This window comes from Cygnus atratus, chromosome 2, assembly GCF_013377495.2.
Source record: "Cygnus atratus isolate AKBS03 ecotype Queensland, Australia chromosome 2, CAtr_DNAZoo_HiC_assembly, whole genome shotgun sequence".
Classification (NCBI taxonomy): domain Eukaryota; kingdom Metazoa; phylum Chordata; class Aves; order Anseriformes; family Anatidae; genus Cygnus; species Cygnus atratus.
In genome coordinates this window covers 141244515-141271126 of record NC_066363.1, presented here as the reverse complement: position 1 = coordinate 141271126, position 26612 = coordinate 141244515, and the positions used below count along the sequence as shown (strand labels likewise).

The following is a 26612-nucleotide window of genomic DNA, read 5'->3' as shown; positions in this document are numbered from 1 at the left end:
CCATACTGGCATTCTGAGTAAGCCACAAGACAAATGTTTCAAGGTTAGCTGTTCATCATCATATGTTTCAGTAGAAGGGAACTAGGCTTTAAATGAGTATGTTAAAGTAGCTCAACAGTTCAGCTATAGTGCCTGACCTACAAAATGCTTATGGTTCAGGTCAACATCATTTATTTTTGCTTTACATTGGACAAAACTATGTATTTTTGGGTTCTGTAGCTCATTTAGTCATGCAATCAGATAAATCTTTAAGCTTACTGGCAACTACCTTCTACTAGTTCATCCATAAAGTGAGACGTATCTAGAAAACGGCTACCATTTTGTCTCTGCTAGGTTTGAGGGCTGTTTTGAAATGGTAGAAGCCTCATTAGTTAGAAGCTTCCTGTGCTTTACAGCTGGTTTTATCTATACTCTGTTTATGCAGTGTCCTATTCCATCAAGATTTCTTCAATTTCCTTCTTTATAGCCATATTAGTCCTCCATTCTGTTTCACCACATCAAATAAATCTGTTATTTCTTCCCTTCCCCGTGCCCCTATACTGGCTGTCTATTGTCCTGATCATTGCAGAAGATACTTCCTACCTCATTCCACTTTGAGCTTTCACTTCCTCACTCACACACTGTTAGAAATACATGGAAACCATGAAAGACAAGTGCAGTTTCGTATGCATCATACTGAACTGTGGTCTTCCGTACAGAATGTTTCTTCGTACTAAAATTCTTTCATTTTGGGCAGAAAGCAGTGGATGCCATTTATCTGTATTTCACAAAGGCTATTTTGCTATGCTACAGCAGCCTTGCAGTCAAATCAGCTATGTCTTGAGCATATGAAGGAAGACAATACTGAAAAATTGCCTGGACTACTGGGCTCAAAGTGCTGATGCTACTGATTCAAGGTTTAACCAGTGATAATCCTTGGGTGTCACTATTAGTCTGTACTGTTTAATTTGCTCAGTAGCACTGAAAATGCACTCTCAGCAAGCTTAGGAAGGACCAAATACTGGGGAAAGTCCTCAATACACTGGAGGGAAGGGCAAGGGCTGCTAATGAGGGACATCAGGAGGTTTCTGTCGCGTCATCTCTCCAGCTGCTTGAAGTTCAGTAGCAGCAAAGACCCACCTGGACCAGAACAGCCCCACGTGGCAGCACAGGCTGAGGGCTGGCTGGCTAGACAGCAGCTTTGCAGGAAAGGAGTAAGGGCCAAGGAGAGGTGGGATCTGGAGACCTGGTAGGCAGAGTGTTTAACAGTGGCCACTTGTGAAGATGAAGGCTAATCACGTTCCAGGTGGCAAATGGAAGAGCAATGCCAAAAGGTTAAGGAAAATGATTATTCCCCTGTCAGGGGAGCTTGTGAAGCTGCATGTGCAGTGCTGTGCCCACTTCTGTCCCCTTCAATCCAAGACAGGTGGACATACTGAAGAGAGCCCACTGGGGGGATAATTAGGGAATGGAAACTTGACACCCAAGGACTGTCTGAGGGAGCTGGTTTGCGTAGCCAGGAGGATAAAATGCTAATGGAGAACTTGATTCCTTTTTTGCACTTCCAATATCGACAGTAAAAGGATGGAAGGCATCAGTTACAAGGCACAACAAGGTGAATTCTCGTCAAATAAAAGAAAGAATTCTTCACAGTGAAGATGGTTGAGGACTGGCATAGGCTTCCAAGGAAAATCACAGTATCTCCATGCTTGCTGGCTTTCAAAGACTGAGCGAAGTCCAGAGACAACTTATATAGGTTCACCTGCATTCAAGTCTTTAAGCTTGATAGGATAAAGCTATCAAAATTCCAATACAGACCATGCCCTTACACAGAAGAATTGTCTTGATCTAGGTATTCTGCCCAGGATTAAAGTGTAGACCTACCTACGGGAATTTGCTGTGAGATTTACTGCACTCTTCACTAAGCCAGCATCCAGGTTCCTGGACACTTAAAGCTATTTTGAGGGTCGGAAAGCGTTCCTGAAGAACCCTCTGTTGATTCTCTAGCTATATACTGCTTCAAAAAGAATGCAGGCAGAGACAAGAACAGCTAAACCTCTCATGGTTAAATTGGGCACTGGTTGGTATAGACTGAAGCACAGAAAACGCACCACCAGGAGATTAGTGTTTCAGGACAAAAGAGATTCTGTAGCCTCTATTCTAAACCAATACTGTTGAGAAAATATGGGATAAGTTGTATGACTAATGTGAATGCTTTTCAGCTTGACTTCACACCAGTTATGAGTTAGCCACTCAGTAAAACGTACAAGAGTTCGAATATTTAATGCTGTTAAGTCAAAAAGAGGGCTTACATACTAACTGTCCAACTTAACAAGGGACTTAGAATTGTCCTTCTAGAGAAGCTCATGTTTTGAAACATTGCTTTTCTGAAAGTATGTCGGAGGACCTCCTCTTGCAAGATATGCTGGCACACCCAAAAGCAAAGCACAAATCACAGTTCCTAATATGGAACTTACTCGTCCATTAGCAACCCACATGAATATCCAGTTACGATTGTTTGAATGCCCATGAAGGACAGTTTGCCACATGCATGGTGACACATCAGCACTTTCAACCACTGGTTACATGCAGCTGCAATACAATGCTGTAAACAAGCACACTGCTTACACCAAGGAGGGATACCTCTGCCAGTTTAATGAAGTAAAAAGTGACCAACACATGTACCTCATGCATGTTTGCTAATAGAAATGTCTAACTGCTGCCTTCAAATCAAGTACAGCTGAACTTTTGGAGCTAACAAATAGCTGAAACAGTGTCCTCTGTCTTATCAGAGCTGAACAGTGCTTCTGAAAGGTAAGAATGGAGAAGGTGTAACAGTCCTAAGCAGTTTTCTTCAGCATCAGTTATTTATACCCTCATGATTAACTGAATATGAAAGAGAATGAAAGCTGAACAATTATACTCTGAACCTTAGTACATCTGCTCAAAATTAAGTGAACTGGAAGCTTCTTTGTGAATAGACTCCAGAATGTTTCACAACTTGTTCCAAGTTATTTGATTAAAATAAAAATGAAATCAATGTAATTTTATTAGGCCATTTACAAGTTACTTCAAGCTATCAGTCCATTGGTAATTCATCAGTAACTGGGGAAAGGCAAGAAAGTATCAAACCCTTTCTAAAGGCTGTAAGTCGGTTACAATGAAAATAAAAAGTACGTTCATGAACTGAATGCTGTTAGGAAATATTTTGAGAGAAAAACTTTGCCTTTTCTTTTTTTTCAGACAAATTTAGCATCCTCTCAAAATTCTTAGATACTGCCTGAAAGGAAGCAATATTGAAGCAGTCTTCTGTTACAAAAAGGAGTATTTGTGATATATTAATTAAATTACAATAATGTATTAATACATAACAACTACTACATTAAACATTTTAAATATCATTCTGAAAAAAACATTTAAGGCGAATTTAATTCATGTTAATGAGGAAAAAAAATTCCCTGCGTAAATGTTTCCATGTGCCTCCTTGCAGATATACGTACCTATTTTACTAAACCGAGGCTTACGTCAAAAATTTAGCTGCATCTATCAGACTATTTGCATGCTCATACCATCAGAAGTGTTCCTAAATATCTTCTGAGCTAGGATCCATAATATAAATTACAGATGGAAATGATTGTAGATGCAAGTTAAGCCCTTTGCTAAAGGAAGAGCTTAGAAAACAGATAAATTGAAGGAATTAATATTTATTTGAATTCCAATAGCTTTTAAGAATTCAAAACCTCAGTGCCCATCAGATGGGTACAATCAAAAAAACAAAGACAAAACCCCCAGTCCCCACCACTTCCAAAAAAAAAAAGAAACCAAAGCAAGACAGACTCTGTAGGTTCAAGACACTCTAAGAGAAGTGAAATATAACTGGATGAGAGACCAATCAGGCAGTATTGATCATTTAAAATATTAACAAAATTGCAAAAAGTCTTAAGGAAAGGCACATGAGAACAAGAATCATCACTTCACTGAATTACGGCAACCAGAGGGACAGGAGTCTAGCGCAGCTTACCAGGACCATGGTCTCAGCTGCCACGGCTCTGGACCTGCCTATGGCCGTGCAAGTCAGCTCAGGAAGCAGGTGCGGCTGCAGAGCGAACCAGTCTGAGTGGTTTTCAGCCAAACCAGCTTCCTGTCACTCTGCTGATGACGAGGAAGAGCTAGCCATTTTAGGCAAAGGAGAGGGACCAGAGAATAACAGCAGTCCACTAAACTGGCAGGCACAGCTGTTCTCTTTAAAACTGGCCGTCTCTCAGAGCTGTTCTGCATACCAGGCTATTTTCCAGAGCTGTGACAGGAGAGCTTAGTATCTTACAAGACAATAGCATTCTCCCTGTGATCACTACAGTCTCCACAGCACCACGGGACAGACTGTTAAGTATCTGCTTTGACATAATTAACACGTATTGAAGAAAAATTAAAAGTTTCACAATAATCAGAATTAATAAATTAACTTGAGAAGAATGCAATCAAAGCCTTAAGCAAACAGTGTTTACAGCAACTCTGGAAGCCTGTATTATAAACTATTTAAGATATTTGAAATCATTACTTTGAGAGAGATAAAGCCAACAAGAGTTAAATTTAACAGGCAAATATTAAATAAAGCTTAGGACGTCTATGCAAAAAGTTAAAAATCAGATTCATGAAAATTAGAGATGTCACTCAACTTGACTCATTTTGTCAAAGAATCTACAGCATCATTACCAATGAAACCTAGATCTTTAGAGCCAGTTGATTTATCTTGTAAAATAATGTAAGGAAATTTCAGCACTAGCAAGTACAGAAACCAGTTTCAGTTATCTAAACCAAAGCACCCAGCACCTGACCTCAAGCTGCCACTCCAGGAGAACTGTAGAATGGTTTTGGTTGTAAGAGACCTTGAAGATTACCTACTTCCAACCTCCCTGCCATGGGCAGGACACCTCCCACCAGACCAGGTTGCTCAAAGCCCCATCCAGCCTGGCCTTGAGCACCTCCAGGGATGGGGCATCCACAGCTTCTCTGGGCAGCCTGTGCCAGTGTCTCACCACCCTCTGAGTGCAGAATTTCTCCATAACGGCTACTTTAAGTGTACCTGGTTTTATAGGTCCATGTCCTTCTTGTGCTGGGGGCCCCAGAGCTGAATGCAGCACTCCAGGAGAGGTCTCACAAGAGCAGAGCAGAGAGGAACAGTCACCTCCCTCGCCCTGCTGGCCACACTGCTTTTGATGCAGTCCAGGATACGGTTGGCTTTCTGGGCTGCAAGCACACATCGCCGGCTCATGTTGAGCTTCTCATCAACCACCACCCCCAGGTCCTTCTCCTCAGGGCTGCTCTCAACCCATTCTCCACCCAGCCTGTATTTGTGCTTGGGATTGCCCTGACCCAGACAGATGCAGGACCTTGCACTTGGCCTCATTGAACCTCAGGAGGCTCACACAGGCCCACCCCTCAGGCCTGCCCAGGCCTCTCTGGATGGCATCCCTTCCCTCCTGTGTGTCGACCGCACCACACAGCTTGGTGTCATCGGCAAACTTGCAGAGGGTGCACTCAATCTCACTGTCCATGTCACCAATGAAGATAATAAACAGTGCCAGTCCCAAAACCGGTCCCCTAAGTATAAATATAAAACCCGATCACGCCATGCAGATATCCTCTCAGGTGTGAGAACGAAGTGTAGTATAACAGGTGTTACACATGCTTACAAGCAGATAACTGAATCCCACCCCAGTTGCGGAAAACTTTGCCCTTTTTCATCAGAAAAGCTAAGGAATTGACGTCGGACTGCATAGACCATTAAATGCACACAAAATATAAGCCTCTAATACCCACTTATTTTCTTTCACTTTACAATCAACCTTTTCAAATCTTTATCTGCTACTGAACTGCACTTGTCGTGAGGCCTAATATTTCACAATTATTAATACACGTACTCTAAGTTAGGACACTGGGTATGGCACACACCTGATCAGGACAAGGTTCAAGGCAATGATCAATTTAAGAAAGTACTGGATTACACTTTGCTTTTTTTGCCCTTTTTTTTCCCCCAATATACTCAGATCAGTTCACTACTATAACTAATAGAACTTAGTAAGGAAAACTGCCTTCTAAAGATCTTTGTAGCAGTATTATTGGATTAATGCAATCTCATTCTGGCACCCACAGGGGTGAGCACTAAATTCTCATCTTTCACATGTATACTCTTATTAATATATCCCCAGAACCTAAACATAGCCAAAGAACTACATCCATCAGCTTAGCAGCTTATTGCTAACACATTAAGAACACACCAAGCCTGTTGGAGTTTAAGAAGCATTTGGACAATGCTCTCAGTCACATGGTCTGAATTTTTGGGTAGACCTGTGTGGAGCCAGGAGTTGGATTTGATGATTCTTGTGGGTCCCTTCCAACTCGGGATATTCTATGATTCTATGAAGAATCTCAGAATTTGTGAAAGTCAAGACATTCAAACCATTAAAACCAAGATAATTTTAATGCCCTTTGCATTGTATTTTCAAAATATAAAAGACAAAGGTAAGGTTATATTGGTCTGTCCCCTTTGGCTGCATTCCCTATAGAAGCTCTGCAAAACATTCCAGCCATGACAAGCATTTCCCAAAGGCAGCCAATTCACCTTTTGTTCTCTTGTATTGCCTGGTGTCCTTTGTCTGAAGTGCTTTGACAGAAGAATGGTTGCCTACATTTCTGACATTCTAGAAACTTACCATCATCTCTTCTGTTGCAGTACAATGAAGAGTTAGTACCAAACAGATTTACTAAAAATTGGGAAGCATATTTTGAGGTGGGAGCATAATGCCTTGGTTGGTCATTAAGACTTATTCCTTACCTTAGGAAAGCATCAGATTCCTAAAATGCCTGATATGTTTACTCTATCATGTATACTACAGACCTTGTAGGTAAATAAACCCAGATGACTTATACCTAATTCATACTTTTATTATAGTTGCTGGACCAAACAGAATGATATGTTATTTCACATCAGCTGTGTCTTCATCTGAATTTCACACTCACAAACAGAACATTTATTCAAAAACCTATACTTCATATTTGCTGCCAGTCTAACATGCTTCCCACTGTCTCACATAACACAAGTAACGGTTCCAACACTCCTCCTCTCTTTTCCATAAGAAGGTTACACTGGCACATTAGCTGTATGATCATTCATCGAAGGGAAAAAAATACTGAGCATCTTGTTGGTATAATACGATTTGTAAAATATATTCGTTCTGTAGTTATTTCTATACCCCTTTTTCTGATCAGACTTGTTTTTACATGCAAAAAAAACCTGTTCTCTACCTAAGAAAGATTTTCCTTATATTGTCAAACTTCTCCATAGGAAAGGTTCTCAAAGTTTAACCTCTCCATACAAGTCGATAACTATTGCTTTTGTTAGTGTAGTTGGACTCTGGCTAACATTTCATGTTAGCCCTAAAGGAAATACTTCCAATAAAGGATATTTTTTTTTTTTTAAATAAGCTGGGCAAGATGCATCCATACCCATATTTAAATAACATCTTTGTTAAACTTCAGATACCCTGTAGCAACGTAAAAAGGTATACTCGAATTATGCTTGAGTTAATTCAGCTATTGTACCTCTATTCTATAGAAAATTAAGAGCCTATTATTTCAGAAATATTTTCTTAGTTAGGAATGCATTTAGAGAAACAATCATTGCCACATGACATGACTTAATATTCTGCAAGTAACCTGATTACAAATAAAGACAAAAATAAAAATGAAAAAGCAAAGTCAATAGCACCTCCAAAAGACACATGCACCAGAAACCAGAGATCTGCAACTCTTATAAAGAAGGTGAAAAGTTTGTCAGAGTCTGAATTATGTATCTCCAGATCTGCTGTCTGGTAAAGCACAACAAGTATATTGTCAAGATCGCTTCCTCCTTATTCCCAAGATGTTACTGTTTTGCAAGTCTCACTGAGAAATATTTTTTATTATTATTATTATTATTCTACTACAAATGTAAGCCTTTCTGGGGTAAACAATGCAGTAAAAATAGTTAATTCCATAGATTTAGGGAACTGTAAAAACTGGCATGTCCTCACTCCCCTTTCTTATAACTGTATGAGAGGTACATGGGACTACAGCACTCATCTCCATCAATTCAGAACTGTTAGAAGATTTTCATATGGTTGAATGACTTCTGAGAAGGTATAACCAAATAGCAGCTTGGATTTATAGTTTTCTAAGTAAATGTCAATGGAATCTACTGTTCAATATATTTAGCTATAAAGCAAATTTTTGCTGAAATAAGATGTATTACTCCAAAAGGGGAAAAAATAAAAACCAATAACACTCAAACTGCTAAAAATCCTTAGCCCTCAAAGTAGTTTCTCTTAACTAGTACCAATGAAATATCAGGAATTAAATTATGCACATGAAAATTGTGAAAATCTGACTTAGCATCCTGTTCACATATTCAAAATTTAAACTTCCAGAAACTGCCTATGCACCATAACATTAAGAGAATGCAATGCCAGAAATGAACATACTGTGCTGAAAATTACCAGAGCATAATTATGATTAACTGGCTGATGCTTTCCTCCCTTCTTCCCATACCAGAGCCGAGACATTTCCCTTCTAAAAATAAAACAAGACTAAAAATCGTTCAAGGCTGTTTGAAAGCATTCTCTCTACCTGCTGTCAGTTCCAGGCACAGACAGAGCCCCACAATGGTGACAGAATAGACTGCTAGAGGCACAGATTTGACTGACGTGGCAGGGAACAAATGAACAAGTGTACAGTAGGGGGGTTGCATCCCAAATGATGACGGTAGAGAAGAAGAAAGGTTTCCTGTATTCAAGGGTGGTTGCAGAGCACGAGTTTGTTGAAAAGGCTAGAATATTTAAAGATACAGAACTTAATTTTTTTTGTACGCAGTACTTAAAAATACAAAATCAAGAGCTGCTTGTGAAATTGTTTTTCTAATATTCATTAACAAATTTTACTAGTAACAAATTTGCACTCAATAATAAAATAAAAGTTTGTCTTTCTATTGCTCCTACGTATATATAGACTCATTTTTTCTTAGAGTCCAGAACTGGTTAAATAATGGTCAGTAAAGTATGCGTGTGTATCTATATATAATAAAGGTTAAAGCATTCAGGATGAAAATCTCTCCACATTTATTCGAATCGTTTTATTTCTTTTTTTCCTTAAGGAAGGAATGTTTATCTAATCAGGTGTGTTCAGCAGTAATACGTACAGCATCAACCCCTTTGAGAACTTCCTTGTAGCAGCACTTGCAGGCTTTATTTCCCCTCCCCAAAACACCCAGTGCTCCTAGTTCTAGATTAAAATATTGAATAACCAGAGGCAGTGACAGGCAGCAGCGTAACATTAAACATTGATCACTTCTGCCTTTGCTCCGATCTAAAAACCAAGGTGCCTAAGCAGAGGAAACCAGTAACATAACTGCACTGCACAGCAAACTCCACTGAAACTCCTCACCTTGCTCTAGTGTCTAACAATGTAATTCAGAAGGATAAAGTGTTTCTTCTCAGAAAAAGCTTTCTTAGGAGCTGGTAGCTCTGAAAATCAATTTGTTCTGACTTAGCTTTCTTCTTAGCAATTTTCCTAAGAACGTTTTTATCAGTGGTCCATTCAAAACCGTGATGTCGGAAACTCATACGATAACATACTGACTGTGTATCTACTGTAAGATTCAAACAAACCATACGCCCATTTATTATTTTTTTAAAATCAATAAGAGCCAATACTGAAGTAAAGCAACAAATGCACTGTGTAAACTTAATTAAAACTGCTTCAGATGAGATAATTGCAATAAATATAAGAAAAGCTACAAAAAACAAATCAGTCAGGCCAAACTTAAGGGAATGGAAAGTATACAGAAAATCTATTTCAAACTGCCTGTTGAGATGCATCTTCTGAGCCAAAAGAGAAAGCTAGCCACATAACTAACTCCCCCTCAGCTTATTTTAGCATTGTTTTCCTCCCTTCCCTCCTCCCCCCCCCCCCAAAAAAAAAAAAAAAAGAGATTCAAGTTCTTCCCAAACACTAGCCAACACACAGCTTCTCCAAAACTGGGGGAGGGGAGGAGGGATTACCTAGGAATTTAGGCCACCATATAATTTTTGATTCTAGAACACTTAATATATTTTTTAATCTTAATTCAAATAACTTACTTGGATGCTTCTAGCTTCTAGTTAAAGTGGCTCGCACCCAGAGCTTCTCAGAAGAACTTCTAAAATTTTCTCAAAAGAGAGGAGCCATAAACTTGCTTGGTGAGATCTGACAACCCCCTTTTTCACCTAATAATAGTTGCAAAGTTTAATGGGAATAAATGGGAATTTAATAGGAATTAATGGGAATAAATGCGCTAGTAACTTTTTCAAGTCAGACCTCCTGCCCACCTGTTTTGATGTTCAGGATTCCAGCAGCAGCAGCAACTCCCAAGCTGGCAGCTGCCCTGTAGCTGGGAGTATCTGTTGGAGGGGGAAGGCAGGTCAGGATAGCATCATCATCGTGAAATAGTATAGTAGTAAGAGTGACCAAAGCTTTCTCTTGTGATTGAACTCCACCCAGCCCCTTAACACTTTTTCCAGACTGGTAGAAGATGAATTTCTGTTAGATGAAAAAAAAAAAAAAACATCCAGGGATCTCAGCCCTGGGAGCATCTCCTAATTAAAGACAAAAATAAACTGCCCTTTCATTCTTTTCTGCGTTTGTGGGTTATACTGCTGATCTGATAAATTGCATCAGAAACTCATCTCGTTGCTAGTTAATACATTCCTTCCCATAGTAGTTCATAATTAATAAGATTCCAGAGAGAAGGAATATCAACTCAGACCTAACGTAACTGCAGAACAGCAGCACACATTTAAGAGCAGGTCTATTTGCTACCTAGACAACAGAACAAAACAAAGTGCATCTAATTACACTGAATATTAATCTTGTTATTGTCATTGTTAGTTTGTAACTAAGCCAAACATCTCTATACGATCAATGTTCAAGGCAGAAGCAAATAGGCCTTTCACCAATTGTTATACACAATGCTGGTTTTCCTAATAAACCGATCTGTCCTAAATTAAAAAGTAACAGAAAAATGTGAGTGCAAACCAACACGATTTATGAAATGCTCTATTTTCACTCCAAATCAGTTTATACCTTTGCCATATCACATTTAAAGTTATCAGTTTACAAGATCTCATAACCTAGAAACAGGATAACAACTAAGGCAACTCCTTCTAAACTTGAGTAGGAAAAAAAACAGGATACAGGGTGTGAAACATCGTTGCAGTCTGGCTAGATGGCGTCATTCTGTTTCTCCCTGTAGCTAACACAACCTCTTAATACCAAAGAGACAGAAAAGTTGTAATGTTGAATTTTACAATCCCTATATTTAATATGCACACATTTTTTAATCAATATTACATTAGTAAAAAGACTCCTCTTAAGTGAAGAAGGTTAGTCCAGAGAGATACTGGGGAGTGTTTTCTTGGGAAGGAATTGCTTGTTTTAGCGCTTCCTGTTAATTTCCACAGTATGCAGCTTTGTAGGTGACCATGTTTCATGATGAAAAGCCCCACGTGTGTTACCCTGAAGATAAGATAAACATCCCCAAGCAATTCCTGGGAAGATTATATGAGGCATACCTATGAAATAAGATTGTTTCTAGACTTTAATTCCAGAAGCAATCCTGAAAATTGAGCAAAACATATAAATCACAGGAACCAGACTGGATGACTAAGTGCCTCAGTGCAATTCACAAGTCATTTGCATTTCTGACTGACAAGATGAAAGCTTGTTTTTATGATGTTGTATTGCCTTGTCTGGGAACAAACAAACAAAAATCAATAAACAATGACATTAATTTCACTTTCAGTGACATATCTACTTATATATATATATATATATATATGTATATATATTAAAGAGATGGGGTTGCTACTTACTAACATCAAACAGGTGCATTTCAATGATTACAGTTTTTATGCACAAGTTTTCAAGAACTTCAGAATTACAAAGGCACCTAACTCAGTTGCTCGATCTTTTGCAGAGATTCTGCTAGGTGAAAGAAAGGCAGTTTACAATTTTCATAATAGAAGACATACAGAATATAGCTGAATTAAGAGGTCTGACTTATCTTCTTTAATAGGAGGTAGGCAAGTCCTATTTTGTACAAAAAAAAGCCTCTCAGATGACTGCAGAAACTGTCCTGAGTTCAGAAACAATGAAGTTAGTGCCATCAAAAAAATAAGGCAGGTATTGGTAAATACCTAAGTAAAATAACTACTTCTGTTCTAGAACAAGCAGATCTTTGTAAAAAGTTATGGCAACAAAGGTGTTTCAGTGCATGAACTAACAGGTAAAGCTGATGTGGGATTATGGTTAACTGAGGTCTGATTCTTCTCCCTTTCTGCCTACACAAAACACACTGAACAATACAATAGCCAGCTTCAGTGGTATCCAGCACAACAAGGAATGGCACAGCTTCTTAGCTGGCTGGTAGTGTTTTCTTAAGAAAGGAAGTCTAATTTAAGAAGTTATCCTTTGTTTCCTTTCAACAGCTTAGGAAAAAATAAGAAGGCATTTCCCCATACAAAGTTTTCCTCTGGATTTCCAGAGGCACTCTGAAAGCCAAAGTCACAAACTCACAAGATTTTTAGTTGTATGATTCTGCTACACTTCTCAGAAAAGAGGCTATCCTAGTTCTCTCTCTTAGATACATGAAATAACTATCAGTTATAATTCCACACTAACGATTCCACCTACTGAAGGACAGTTTTATGTACTGAATCACATCCAAATTTTCCCTTACAAATCATAAAGGGTTTCAGAATAGGTTAGAGAATATAAATTGCAAGGAAAAAAAATGTCCTAAGCATGAAGTTGAGATTTTTACAATATTTATTCAAGCTAATTGCAAAAGCAAGAACAAGAGCTACTTGTCCTTAGGAAACGCATCACATTATGTTCATGGCCACCAGTCTCTTCAATCACAAAAAAAAAAAATTAACAGTTTTAGTATTGCATAACTGCAGAAGTTCATAGGAATCTCATTGTCCAGACCAAGAGCAAAGCCTATTAAATACGCTTTCTAGTGACACATGCATAGTGACATACCCGTAATTTCCAAACAGACAACACATAACATAAAACCACACTATGAGAGTGTATTGTGTATAGTAGTTAGATGACTAAGAGACAGCATTTCAAGAAACATTGCGAAAATATTCCTATTTTGAGGACTGTTAGTGGCAGGCATCATATGATCACATTTCAAAATGTAAGACACAGCAGGCAGCTATTTCGCTCAAAATATAGGGCGGGGAGCTGAAACAAATTTATAGGAAAAATACTATTAAGTATACAAAAATTTAAGGCCTATTTAAAGAAAGAGCAATGCAAGAGAAACTGAAAGAGAAAGATTCATTTTAGTATAGAAGTGTTATAGGGTACAGTCCAGATACAATAGAAAGCTTAAGCATCTACATCCAATATCCCAAACCTGAAAATACTTTACTGAAAATACTGAAAATCTATTGTCTGACCCAGAGACAATCACTGTTTGTGACCATCATACTTCTACAAAAACACAAACAGAATTTCTGAGCACTCCATTTAAAGGTAACGATTGTGAAAAGCAGGACTAGAACACATTCCAAAAAAAAAAAAAAAATCAGGAAACTGGGAAAACTGGCTGCAAACATCTATCAACTCATGCTTCACTTTGAAAGCTGACATCTAGACGGCTTCAAATCAGTCTGGCTTTCTATATTTTCCAAACAACCGAGACATAGTTTCCAACTACCATAAGAACAGCTTGCAGCTTCTTTGACAATGAGCTTCCTGTTTTCAGGATTCTTATGGATGAGTATTTAGATTTATATAGATCTGAAGCACGACTATCTTGGATAATAGCAATTAATGACATCTGATGACAGGGGGAAATAAGTCGAAGAAAATCAATACTTTATCCAATTCACTGTTCTAGTATAGAGTAATTCTTCTGTTTACTTAATGGATCTAAGATTTAAGTAGGAACCAGTTTCCTTAAGTGATTTCTTCACAACTGCCTAAAATGAAGTGTCTTCAACGTCTCAGAAATATTCAGCTGTGTCCACATTGAGTAGTTATATTTTGCGTCTGTACTCTGGTTGATGACCAGAGATCTGATTTTTCAGTGTAAATTTTGTATTTCCAATATTGTATGGTGATAAAGACACTTAACTATAGTACCTCACATAGATACTGTTCCAGAATCAAATCTAGAAACCTCTGAAGAGATAAATTAGTCTTTCAGTTAGGTATAAAAAAAAGGTACAACAATTGTATAGTAAAAACTACACACAGGAAAGCACAAATAACAATTTCTCCCTAATGCACCCTTTCTTACTCAAATAATCATTTCCATCGTTTCCCTTCCAATGCCCTCCTCCTTGCTTTATGTTCTTAGAGCATAGGGATTTTCTTTTTATCTAGCAATACCAGAAGCATAAAAACCTTTTCTTGAAAGTTAGCTTCAGTTGACCATTCTCTCAAAATATGATTCATTGATCCCCTAAAGGTCTCAGCAGATGGGGCCTTACTTGTGCCCAACTTTCAAAGAAAAATATTTGAGTTTATCAGCAACTTTCACAAGCAGCATCTTCACATGCACACAAGTTCAGTGGAATGTAAGCACTCCAACTCTGTACTAGAACCCTAACATGGCTAAAAATATTTTACACGCATACTTGTTTTCTTTTTCTTCCAGTCAACTTCAAACTGCTGCCTGCCATTTCATATAGGAAAGGCAGTAAAAACAAACCTGTCAAGATTTTAAAATCCATGCAGGGTAATCGATAGTAGAACTGGAGTTTCTGGGATACAAGAATCAGATTGCCAAATCAGAAAAGTTACAGAAATCTTCAAGAAAACTTACAGATATGATGTATAGGAGGTAATGTGCGTCTTAAAACAACTTGAGCAAAGATTATATGACCAAATATACATACACTCTGGTCTTTTTCTTTTTCTTTAAAAACGAATTGTATACACAATGGAAAAACATTTATCCTTTACAGTGAATGTCAACAACACATCTTTCAGGAAGACAAGCTCTCATGCAGCCATATGAAACTATTAGCAGTTATTTTTTTAATAGAAATAACAAAGTAGTTACACTACTTGAAAACTCATTTCTGAGCCAGGCTTTGGAGACTAAAGATTTCAAACAATTTTTCCTCTCCACTCCTCTCAAGATTCTTCAAGCTTAAGACCAGTCCTATCAGTAGCACTTGAGGATCCATCCCTGCGCAGGTACTATGCCCTTACCAACACCAGGTGACACTCCTTAACATTTTCAGCACTAATTGGCACAAAAATGATGTTAACGCATCAGCAAGTAAGAGCAAGTACCTTAATTCATTACTACTTCATTAATTCCTATACATATTTATATTTGTCCTGCTTAGCTGCCAGCCAGGATAAACCACAACAATATTATATAAAACTTAAAAAGGAAACAAAAAAATAGACCATTAAGTACCGATCGAAGTTGCTTCTGAGTTGCAGCTCAACAGAAACGCTCAGCTTGCTTTCAAAGCTGGTCACGTTTAGACACAAGAACAGAATGTATTTTGGAGAAAGCCTTTGTTTATCAACAGACAGTCTTCCAAATGGTAACAATTCTTTGTGCTAACAGAGAGAAAGAACCACTGGCACTTGAATCCAAACACACTAAACAAAAAATAAAAAATACTGCCATGATAAATACAGCCTTAAATCTCTATGGCTCAGTACAGATAGCATCTTCCCCCCCCAAAAAAAAAAACAAAACAAACAAAAAAACCACCCTCTTCCTTGATGAATATACACATTCACTTGAATACAAGAAAGTTAAAAAAGAGACTTGAGGTAAATGGATGGGGATAACACTATCAAGAACCCAACAGCATAATTTCTGAATTGCTGTTCTTTTGAATACTTCATGCAATGTAGTATTTGATAAGAACACGTTTTATCTGATGGCAGGAGTCTTGATTATCTTGCTGCTAGATCAGAGATTGTACCTACTAAATTACTTCAGGGAAAAGTCTGATACGAAAAGCTATGTACAGATAGAGGAAAGCACGTTTCTACATTTTTTTTATGGTATCGGTCTTTGCTTTCACTTGATCCTTTTCTTCCCATAATTCCTTTTCTAAAGAAATCACAGTACTTCCTTAAAGTCTCTTGATAAAAAGCCGCAGCTGAATGTGTGAATATAGGTCTATCAAGCATAGAAGCAAAAGCTGATGACCATCTCAGTGCACAACACCTGGGTTAACAATTACTACTTTTCCCTGCTTCTCTCGTCTTATCATATTGGACAGCAACAGCAGAAAGGACGTATACTTTTTGGAAAAGCAAGTTATTCCACCAGCTTCCTCTTCTAGTAAATCAAGAGTTCCTTGCCATACATGCGTACATCAAGATTTTGTTTTTCATTTCTGTTCCACCCTGAGTTTTCTCATCATTATGTTCTGAACAATTTTTCATCCAATTATCCTCCAAAACTTGCAGTAATATCAAAAAGCTTCAGTGATACTGTTTACCTGCTATTTTGCATGAAACCTGGATGAAGAGCTGACAGTAAAAGCTTGCTGGGTTAAAGGAAGTGCATTGACTGAAAACAATGAAATTCAATGGGAATAATGGGCATGACAACAGCTACAATTCTGTGTCCGCTGACATTTTCTAGCACGTGTTAACAACCACTGTAACTCTAATACTGTCAAGCATTTCTGATTAGGAAAGTTAATTTTTAAACAGCTTTCAGATTTGTGCTGTAAATTGAGTTAAGAGAAGTCTTACTACGCAAATTAAAATGCCCAGAAGATGACACAAGCATATTTTTTGTATGTGCACAACTTTGCTTAATGTAAAAGTTAGGACGATGTCTAACGTCATTAAAAAATTCTGGATTAGATTATGAAAACCAAATTTAAGATAATTTCATGCAATGCAGATGGAAATAACTATTTTTGAAATGTCTTCTACAACTGTTTCCAGCTAAATCTAAATAAAGGCTCAAAGAATTATTTCCTTTTTTTTTATAGCAAATAACTAACACATTGAGGAAAATGACTGCTGCTGCTATCTTCAGAAATAACTCCTAAGAAGTTTCATCCTGAAAAAATCATTGCGCTACTTCCTGTGAAAATGGTTCTCTACAAATGGGTAAAACAGAGTAACTGAAGAGTTCACTGAAAGACATATGTTGTGCCTTGAACCATAAAATTGATCGCTTGTCAGTCTGTTTTCTGTGCTCCAAAACGCAAGGTTTTAAGATATCAAAAGCCTTTGCACAAGAGACAATACCAAAATAAGTTAGTGGTGTCAATGCTTGAGCAATATACACACTGAAAATCTTAAGATTCAGAAGACATGCATGATATTAATTTAAGTATATCAGCACACAATTATTTAGCTGCAGAGGTAGTGTTCTTTAGAACTAGCCTAATACTTCAGCTAAGTAAGTGACAAGCTTGAAAACAGAATTCTTAGCCCCAAAAGTTTAAATTTTAGCAGAAGAAAACTAAGGTTATTGCATTTTTTTTTCTTTAACCTTTCATACTATACAAAAATCTTTCGGGGAAAACAAATACAGACTTCCTCAATTTTAGCATACTCCACCAAAGAAAAAAATAAAAATCAAGTCAGATACTGCAATTGCTGTCCTGAGATTCTAGTTAAACAGTGCTGATGGGATACTTTTACAATATATGACAAGGATCAAATTTGACTGACACTTGAATGCACAAGACTACAAGGTTTTAACTGTATGCACACTAAAAAACAAAACCACAGACATGTAAAGATGTGTCCATAGAAACACAGTGGACACAGATTCACATGAGAGTAAAGCGTTCATCATAAAAAGTAAAAAGATAGTTTCAGTTTCAGTGTATTACTAAAATCCATGCAACAACAAATTTATGTATGAAAATATTATAATTGAGAAGTTATTTATAGGATTATTAAAAAAAACTATTTCATTAATAGATTATTTTTCCTTCTTTTTTTTTCTCATCCCTGTTTTGAGAGTTACCAATGAATATTCAACATTATAGACACAGGCATGATAGAAAATCAGAGTTTCTTGACTGAAAATTGTCTGCTTCAAAGTTAAGCTTCTCTGCTTTACTCATATTCAAGTCGAGTTTTAACTTACAATTTGCTCCAAACAAAATGAACTTCTAATTGTGAAATGTTGCCTGAACTGAGGTTAGAGCAAAGCATCACGATGGCATAAATTAAGCAACCGTGATTATAGTAAGACGACCAAACTTTGTTCTTCTTATTGAGAAAATATTTAGCACTAGTCTTAATAATATTCCTATGAAAATATTAAGAGTGACACCGTTCTTCCTTACCTCCCACTCTTTAGCAGCATCTTCAGTAGTAGATTCTTCACTAGTTTCAGGCTCTTCCTTCTTTTTTACCACTATAAATCCAGGCTCTCGAAGAGACTCCCCAGTATCCTCTGCATATAGCTCTGGACTCCACTGGATAAAGAAGACATACAAGTGATCTGTCCTAGAGAAGTGAAGTAATGATACAGAGAAGAGAAAACATGGTAAACATTTGGGCCATATCAAATAACTATGAAATACCTGAGGTTAAAATAAAAATACTTAAAATTTCACATTTTATTAGATATTAGAAATACATTTGAAAAAAGCTAGCCATTATAATAGTGTGGGGGGCTTTGCTTTTTATTTTAATTATATGAAGCTCACACTGGAGGAAAAAGAAAAACTGGCAAATGACTAACTGTGTTCTCATATAAGAGCACAGACCTTCCATCCATTACCATCCAATTGGAAACAGAGTATGCCAACGGAAATAACTTCCAAACTAAAGCTTTAAGATTTTTTTAAATTATTTTAAAAGTACATGAAATATAAACACAAACAGGATTTTAAAAGAAGTATGTCTATTTACTCTACCCTTGAAGAAGAGCTTAAGACTCCCAGAAATGTAACCAAAGTCACACAGACTGAGAATCTGTGAGAATATGTGAGAAAGTAAGGCTGACAATGTGCATATACATAACTAGATGAAGCTACACACTACCTAATCTGTAGTACTGCAGCAAATACCCAACATTTAAGTTACTTGCCACAAACGGTACGGTTTTCCAGTTTGGAAAAACAAATGCCCAAATTCCCAAAACAAAGTTCTTTACAACCCTAAGAGGTGTCAGTCTACATTGCTTAATTATTTCCCAAATGGACACAGACAGAGCATTTAAAAAAAGAACTACTGGATTCATTGCACTTATCTCATCATGAAAGAGACAGATCTAGAGCTAAGTGACTAGTGACATAAAATTCTAGAGTTTGGATATTCCCATGTCTCTCTTCAGAGATATTTGTTACAGTTAGTCTGCACACTGGATTAGCACAAAGATAAGTATTTGGACTTTTTCCCCCTCCTTTCTTACTAAATACCTATAAAACTGAAAACTGGAAGAATAGCAAGAGATACATGGCAGCAAAGCCTCAAAAAATGCAGCTATAATTTGCCTGTGCATCTGTCTAAAAGGATGTAGCATGGGTACGTACTAAAAGCCTCTGAACACGGTCAGTTATTCAAAGTCAGCTCTCTTGTTAAAACTAAGGTTTCCAGGTAACACTGATAAAAGGAAAGAGACAAATTGTTCTCTGACAGTAAAAGAGAAAACATTTCAGATGCATAAAGCTTAATAAGTTCTATGACAAAGTCAGAAAGAGAAGCTTCAGATTCCTCATGCACTGATGTATCCATTTCAAAAGTCCTACAAGAACCAGGAAAAATAAAAAATGAAAACAAAGACTTCTGCTATTAAAACAGCTTTAAATTAACAGTTACAGCAGTTAAAAAAAGTAAAAAAAAAAAAGATATATCTTTAAGAAATTCCAGGACATTCCTTCCCTGATAGGCTTACTTGAGATTACGAACAGTGAAATAGAAAAGTAGTTTATCTTGCAATTCTGCATTCTTTATCACTAGGTTTCTTTCACCTATCTTGACACTAAATATTTTGACCTATGCAGAGTAGCACTACGCAAGTTAAACACGATTAAGAAAAAAAATGCCCACCACATGCAACCTTTTAGTGTACATTGTACACACTGGATGGATAAAATATACATCACTGACGTGCCATGCAGTTAGAGAGAGAAACCATGTATGTGTGGAGTCATTACAAAGGAGATCAGAGACTGTGAGCTAAGAACTACTACTTCTGAAATAAGTGATAAACTCTGCTTTCTGCTGAAGGTAAGTACTTGCACTGTTACATTAGAAAATAAACCGAAGATACATTTTTACCAGCTCTCAAGAAATGGAAAAAATCTATACCACTTGAGGGTAGTGAGGGTGATTTTAAAACCAGATTACTGATATGCTATCATAGACTCAGTTCTCTCTGCTGAAAAACTCAAGTATTTTGACATCATTTGAGTGTGTTACACGTCTCCATTCACAGTGGACATGAAGAAAGACTACTGCCTTTCTTGTTGCAGCCAACTTTTAAGTATGAAATGATTTTTGTGTTTGTAATCAATCTTTTCTCCTTTAGATTAAAGAACCCCACTTACTTCTAATTTTCCTTATATGTTACACTTTCTAGGCATTAATTAGTCTTGCTGCTTTCCTCTGGACTCTCTCCAATTGATCGATATCTGTCCTCAACTGCAGTGCCCCAACTGGACATTCTATGCCATTCAGCTCAAAAGAAAAAATGGAAAAGTAACTTCATCATTGTGTGTAGGTATTTATACAAGATGACATCTGATAATTGCTTTTTGTTTGGGTTGCTTTTTAGTTTGTTTTTAATCTTTTCTGTCATAATAAACTCCAACACCTTAGGAAAAAAAATCACATTTTCAAGTTGAAAATAAGTCACAGTTTACTAGTAGCAAAGATCATTTAAGAAATGCAAGACCGTACTAGCGAGCATGGACATCTCATGTCACTGCAACTAATTTTGACATTTTTTCCAGTAGATATGTTTAAGTTGCTTCCTGGAAAATATTTTTTGTTCCATAAAGATAAAACAGAATTACCCCAGCTAGTTCTTTTTAACTCAAAGCTCTAGAGAGAAATATTTTTCCAAGCAATGGGAAGAACAAATAATGGCAATTAAAAAAAAAAAAAAAAAAAAAACAACCTTCCCTACAGAACTCACTTCCTTCATCAGACCCCATTTACTTGAATCTTTGATTATTTACTTGCTACAAAAGCCCGAATAATGAGAGGCTATTGACTGAACCTGCAAGTAACTCAGTAAAACTTCAATATGGTAATGAGGTATTCAGGCGTTAAATACAAGCCAATCATCAATATCCTGGGCTGTATTTCTTTATAGACAGACATCAAAAGATTTTGAATGGGGTAGGGAGAAACCTAAAAAACACAAAGGAAACTTTCCTTTTTTCTTCCAGTCTACCTTTCTTACCTTTCTTGTGGAACAGCAAACCAGTACTCGTGTTTTTTATCTCTCTGAGCATACTGTTGCATTGATGCACTTGCTTGTGAAACAAATGTTTTTCTCATAGGTTTTCCAACCTTGAGAAGTAAAAACTTGTGAGATCGATGTCTTCGTTTTTCTTTCATATGGGAAGAACCTATTAGTAAAGAAAAATAAGCTATCCACAACATACAATAGGATTTAACAGAATGATTGACCACTTTTGTAATAGGAAATAACTAGATAGAATGTATAAGTGGGTAACATAAGGTCAGTTAAACACATAAAAAAGGTTGTGCTAAGTTATATCATTAGCAGAATTAACTTAATATTCAAATATGTTGTGCTAAAAATTTCTGCTTCCAACCCCAGTTCACATTATAGTAATCCTTCAGCCATGCTTGAAAGGCTTTCAGAAGATATTCTCAATGCGTATCCCTCAACGTTGATTCAGACACCACACTTAAAAAGCCTCCACACAATGTAAAATACACCTAAATAAGTACTTCACATATGTAAAAGCTGCTCAGTAATTACTTTTCCTTTAAAGAAGAAAATTTCCAGTACTGCTAACAGACAACTAAGATAAGTTTTAATTTGTTAGTTATTTCAAACACTTCAAAGGTATGAACACCACTTCATGATAAAGTATACCAGATGTTGCAGTATGGGGCTTTTCCTGCCAGTGCTACATTTAATTGAACAAGCAAAATTAAATGATTACCCTCAAGGTCTGGATTGTCAAGTCAGCACAGGGTTAAGGAAGAAGCCTTCTCAGAATTATTTCTTTGCCAGATTAATTGCTCAAATCCTAGAACATGAGCTACAGCCACAAGAGACTTTTTAAAGCAGGAAGTAAAATGCAAGTTTTCAGAGTTCTGATGGTCACAAAGGATTTAGCCTCTCTCTGGTGTTAAAGGTACGTACAGACACGTTTCAGCTTTCTAGGAGACTCATCTGTTGGTTACAGCTGAAGTTCACCATCAGTGTGACCATGCAGATTACCCATACAATGAGAACAGATATCATCTTTTTCATCTATTAATATCTCTACTGTATGCTTTGAGTTTAGTTTTCAACACAAAGTTTAGAATTGTATTGTGCCATAAAAGAATGTTTTTTTTTTGTTTTTTTTTTTTTCCAGTAAGTATCTAAATGCGTACTTAGGTTACAGTTATATTTTAGAACTATACCTGCAGCATATGGTATGGTAGAAAAGTTGTAGTACATGTGATCCAGAAATATTTTATAAGCCTATAAACTGTAAGATAAATTGTCAGATTTAAAAAAGACAACAAACAAAACCCCACTGTTTCATAGGACTGGCATGTGAACTTTCTGGCAGCTTAAGAGAAGAAACTCAAAATAATCTGACATTTGTATCTTGTTCCTTTAGAAGTTTTAAACTGCTTTATTTAGAGCCCTAAGATTTGGGGCTAGTCCCAAATCTTATATAAACATATATGTATAGTCCCTTAGAATATTAGAAAAATCAGTAAGATTTAAATTCATCTAGCAGAGAGAAACAAAATAATCTATCTCTACACGAAAATGTCAAAAGGACTATTTGCAATTCTCCTTTTTTTTTTGTGTATTCTCATTTTTTTTATTTAATACAAAAATAAATAAATAAAATCAGAAAAATAAGATTCTAGTAGTGGTTATCGGATCTTATGCTTTGTTTCCTTTCTACCAACATCCAGCTAAGTGGCAAACAGACACTTCTAATGAATACAATAGTCAGGACATAAAAGGTTTTATAGCATCTCAGTCTTCCAATGACATGTGATCTATTCCTAATAGACCTGTCTTAAATGTAGTCTTTGGTGATCTTCAGGAGTCAAAGAATAGATCTATGCTTTTACATTGACTCTATTTAAATTTGCCTATAGATGAAGCCAGTATATGTTTCATTAAATCTGTCTAGACTGAAATATTCATGAATGCAAATAAAATCAGCAAAATTTGGTAATACAACTCAAATGCTAGTAAGAAATGTACTGTTGTAAGTGAAGCCATTAGCACAAGTCTCCAAAAAGCAAGCTTCTAGCTTGTATCGCTCTGAGTGAGGCACTGTTTATATATATGTGTACTCTGTGACTGTACAGTTCATCTTGCATGGAGAAAGCTTAGTATTACTAAATGAGAATCTTTAAGGAAACAAGAAAAACTTAAGTATCCAATACAGCTGAATTACAGGTAACATTCGACAGCTACAGTGGCAGAGAATACTTGTGCTTGCGTTATTATTATTCTTTTAAAGTCATGAAGAGCAACTAATGTCAACTGACATCTTTGCCAGAGGATTGTCTTCAATATTTAAGATGTAAAAGCCAAACTTCTCACAGAATGATGCAACTATTAGCCTGTTCTAAATTTTGAAATTCAGGTACTTCCTTAACTGGAGAAGAAAGAGAAAAATCTGAATCATTTCAGAACCTCAAATGTAACAACTTCTGCTAAAGAATGTATTTTTATTCAATACAACCTCAGCTTCTAGTTACTAAAAGAAAACAGTGCAACCATCAAATGCATTTCAAATATATTCTATTAGTATGCGACAGGCATTAAAGTTAGGTTTTCTTCATAGCCCCCTCCAAATATTGCACAATTAAAATGCCTTGTTTATCTCCATTAGTAAGATGGTAGTGTATCAGAAAGTGACCTAACAAGTTTTTGAAAAGCAAGACGAAATACACACAAACATCTAAGCTATTTAAATAAGACATTTTTTTTAAATACATGAATTGAATAACTTCAGACTTTCAAGATAGCTTCTAACTAATAATCCTAGGGCCTGACCTTACAGAGGAGTAAGAATACTCCTTTTTAAGTCTACTTATTCCCCACATTCATAGCATTAATTTTACCACCTAGCTCTTATTTACCCTGAGAAGTACTCTTCATATGTTCAATCTTGATCTGGTCAGCATGAAAGTATTACAAGATGCAAGTGAATGTTCTGAAAACCAGTTTAAGTCTCAGTAGTATATTAAGCCTCCAGTGTTTGCTGCTCACATCATGAACCTTAACCACAAGATATACATGTCATAAATGAGATTAAATTAATTCCCTGAAATTCATTCATACACAGGTGCACACAGGACCAAAATTCAAGCTAGAGTTAGCTGACTGCTAAGGAACACACTTGATTTTGAGCTCTACAGAGACCAATGTATCAAGAATCTAATCATACAGGTTCATTGAAGTGCCCCCTACAAATATACTGCATATTTTAATATGATCATAAACAATTTCAGTGAGGAAAAGTATCAGTCACAAAGGTATTTATGTTTTCAATTTCCTGAGCAAAATTTTCCCACTGGTTTAAATAAGTATAGCTTAGGTATATCCTCAAGGCAGTGAGAAATAAGCAATACATGAGGATGTGTTCTGCAGAGCAGAAAACAGAAAATTCTCAAGAGCTGAAGGGAAATGCATTGCAAGTCTGAAGGCTAACACTATCTATAAATACTGACTCACCTTCTGATTGCCCATCTCCTGCAGTCACAGGTTTCTGACTGATTTCTTTTTGTGAATCCTGCTGCATGTTTTCTCTTTGTTGTTTGGTTTGTTGCATAGTATGGGTCTTCCAGAGTTTGCGAAGTTCCTCAACTTCTGTTTCAGAGTCTTGAGTTCGCTCTTTCACTATTTTTCCTTTGCTAGTAGTCTCTTTCTTTGGAGAGTCTGTGGTATCTTCACAATGTGGACTTTCTTCTGTCTTACTCTCTATTTCTGGCTCTTTTGCTTGTGTAGAATCTTGATCTTGGTCCATTTTTGCCTCTTTGTTCTGTTCTTTGCTACCATGTGGGTCTTGCCTCAACTTCTGGAGAACATTCCCAGTATTTTCACTAGATTCTTGTCCCCTCTTTACAGCCATCTCTGTGCTTTCTGAACCTAAACTGTGGGTACTAAACTGTTTAACATTTACAACCATTTCAGCACTGAGTTTTAAGTCACTGTCAGCTTCTTTCGAGTCCGAAATTATTGTTAAACATTCCGCACTTGTTTGGTTTATTGTTTGGACAGATTCTGATGATGCTCCAGAAGATTTGCCTTGTCGAAGCTCATCTGAGGAAACAAGTTCCTCACGTATTGGAGAGAGTTCTGATTCTGTGAACACGTCTTCTGAAAGAGACTCCTCTGTACTCTTTGGGGCAGTGCTAGCACTGTCATTGCCTGTATCCCGAATCCTTGAATCCATTTCATCTGTATTGCTCTTTGCAGCTTTCTTGGAATGGCCAAGTTCCCTTACAGACAGCTGTTCTATGTCTCTGTTGAGCAAATAAGAGTAATTACAATAGCAGGTGCCTTTTATTGCAGAGCCTTTTTCTTTAGTAAGTTTAATGCTAAGAAAAATAAAATTACTTCTTTTAGTCTTAAAAATAAACTCCTCCCATGCCCACCCCATCCCTCTTAATCCTGTAAAGTATCAGCAATGAGAAACAAGCATCAATATGTTTACATAACATATCCCTGTAGCGGTAAACTTACAGCATACCTTTTGCCCATATGACATAGACGTGACTTCCCATATTCACATTACTTTTGCAAGCAGAAATTCTTATGAAACTAGTAAATCTATTTGAGATGCTTAAAGTATAAACTAAACTAAAAAAATACAAGAAAAAAAAGAGCTATAAACAACCCTAATATCTAATGGCCAAAGTTCTCCACAATCTTTTAAGCTTTTTCTACCAAAGAGGCCAGTATAATTTCACAGATCTGTCCCATTTATTATGAAGTTGACATCTAGCTCGCTGGTAAAATATCAGTGTTAAATCACCTGGTCTAACCCTGTCTAAGTAAGATAATACAGAACAATAGGAACCATAAAGGTAGATTTGTATCAAGATCTTACTATTCTGGAAAATACCCAACAGTGATTAGTGTGCTCACCAGTCAGGTACCTAACTTTTTACTACTGTTAGGCTAAATAAATCTTAAACTACTTGGTACAATACAACATTTGAAAGAACAGACATCAAATGTTGATAAATAACATATGAAAAAAACAAAAGCAAGCATAAAAGAAGAACTTGCTTCCTCCATGAGGGAAATTACATTATTCAAAACCTGCCTTCAGAAATAAGCTAACCATTTTCTGAAACTTGTAGAATTTCAGGTGGCTGTGAACATGCTTAACTATATCAATATGACT

The 26612-nt window shown here is 36.6% G+C and overlaps 1 protein-coding gene across 13 annotated transcripts in view; it reads right to left on the bottom strand.

Moving 5' to 3' along the window:
• The window catches only part of OXR1 (oxidation resistance 1), a 349036-nt gene that overhangs the window by 95869 nt on the left and 226555 nt on the right, over nt 1–26612 (bottom strand). For all 13 annotated transcript variants that reach the window (XM_050708640.1, XM_035546145.2, XM_035546139.2 and 10 more), the window contains 3 exons: nt 24935–25725; nt 21440–21608; nt 18369–18531 (listed from right to left, as the gene is read on the bottom strand). In XM_050708640.1, coding sequence (XP_050564597.1) covers nt 18369–18531; nt 21440–21608; nt 24935–25725 — 1123 coding nt within the window. The remainder of the gene's footprint in view (nt 1–18368; nt 18532–21439; nt 21609–24934; nt 25726–26612) is intronic.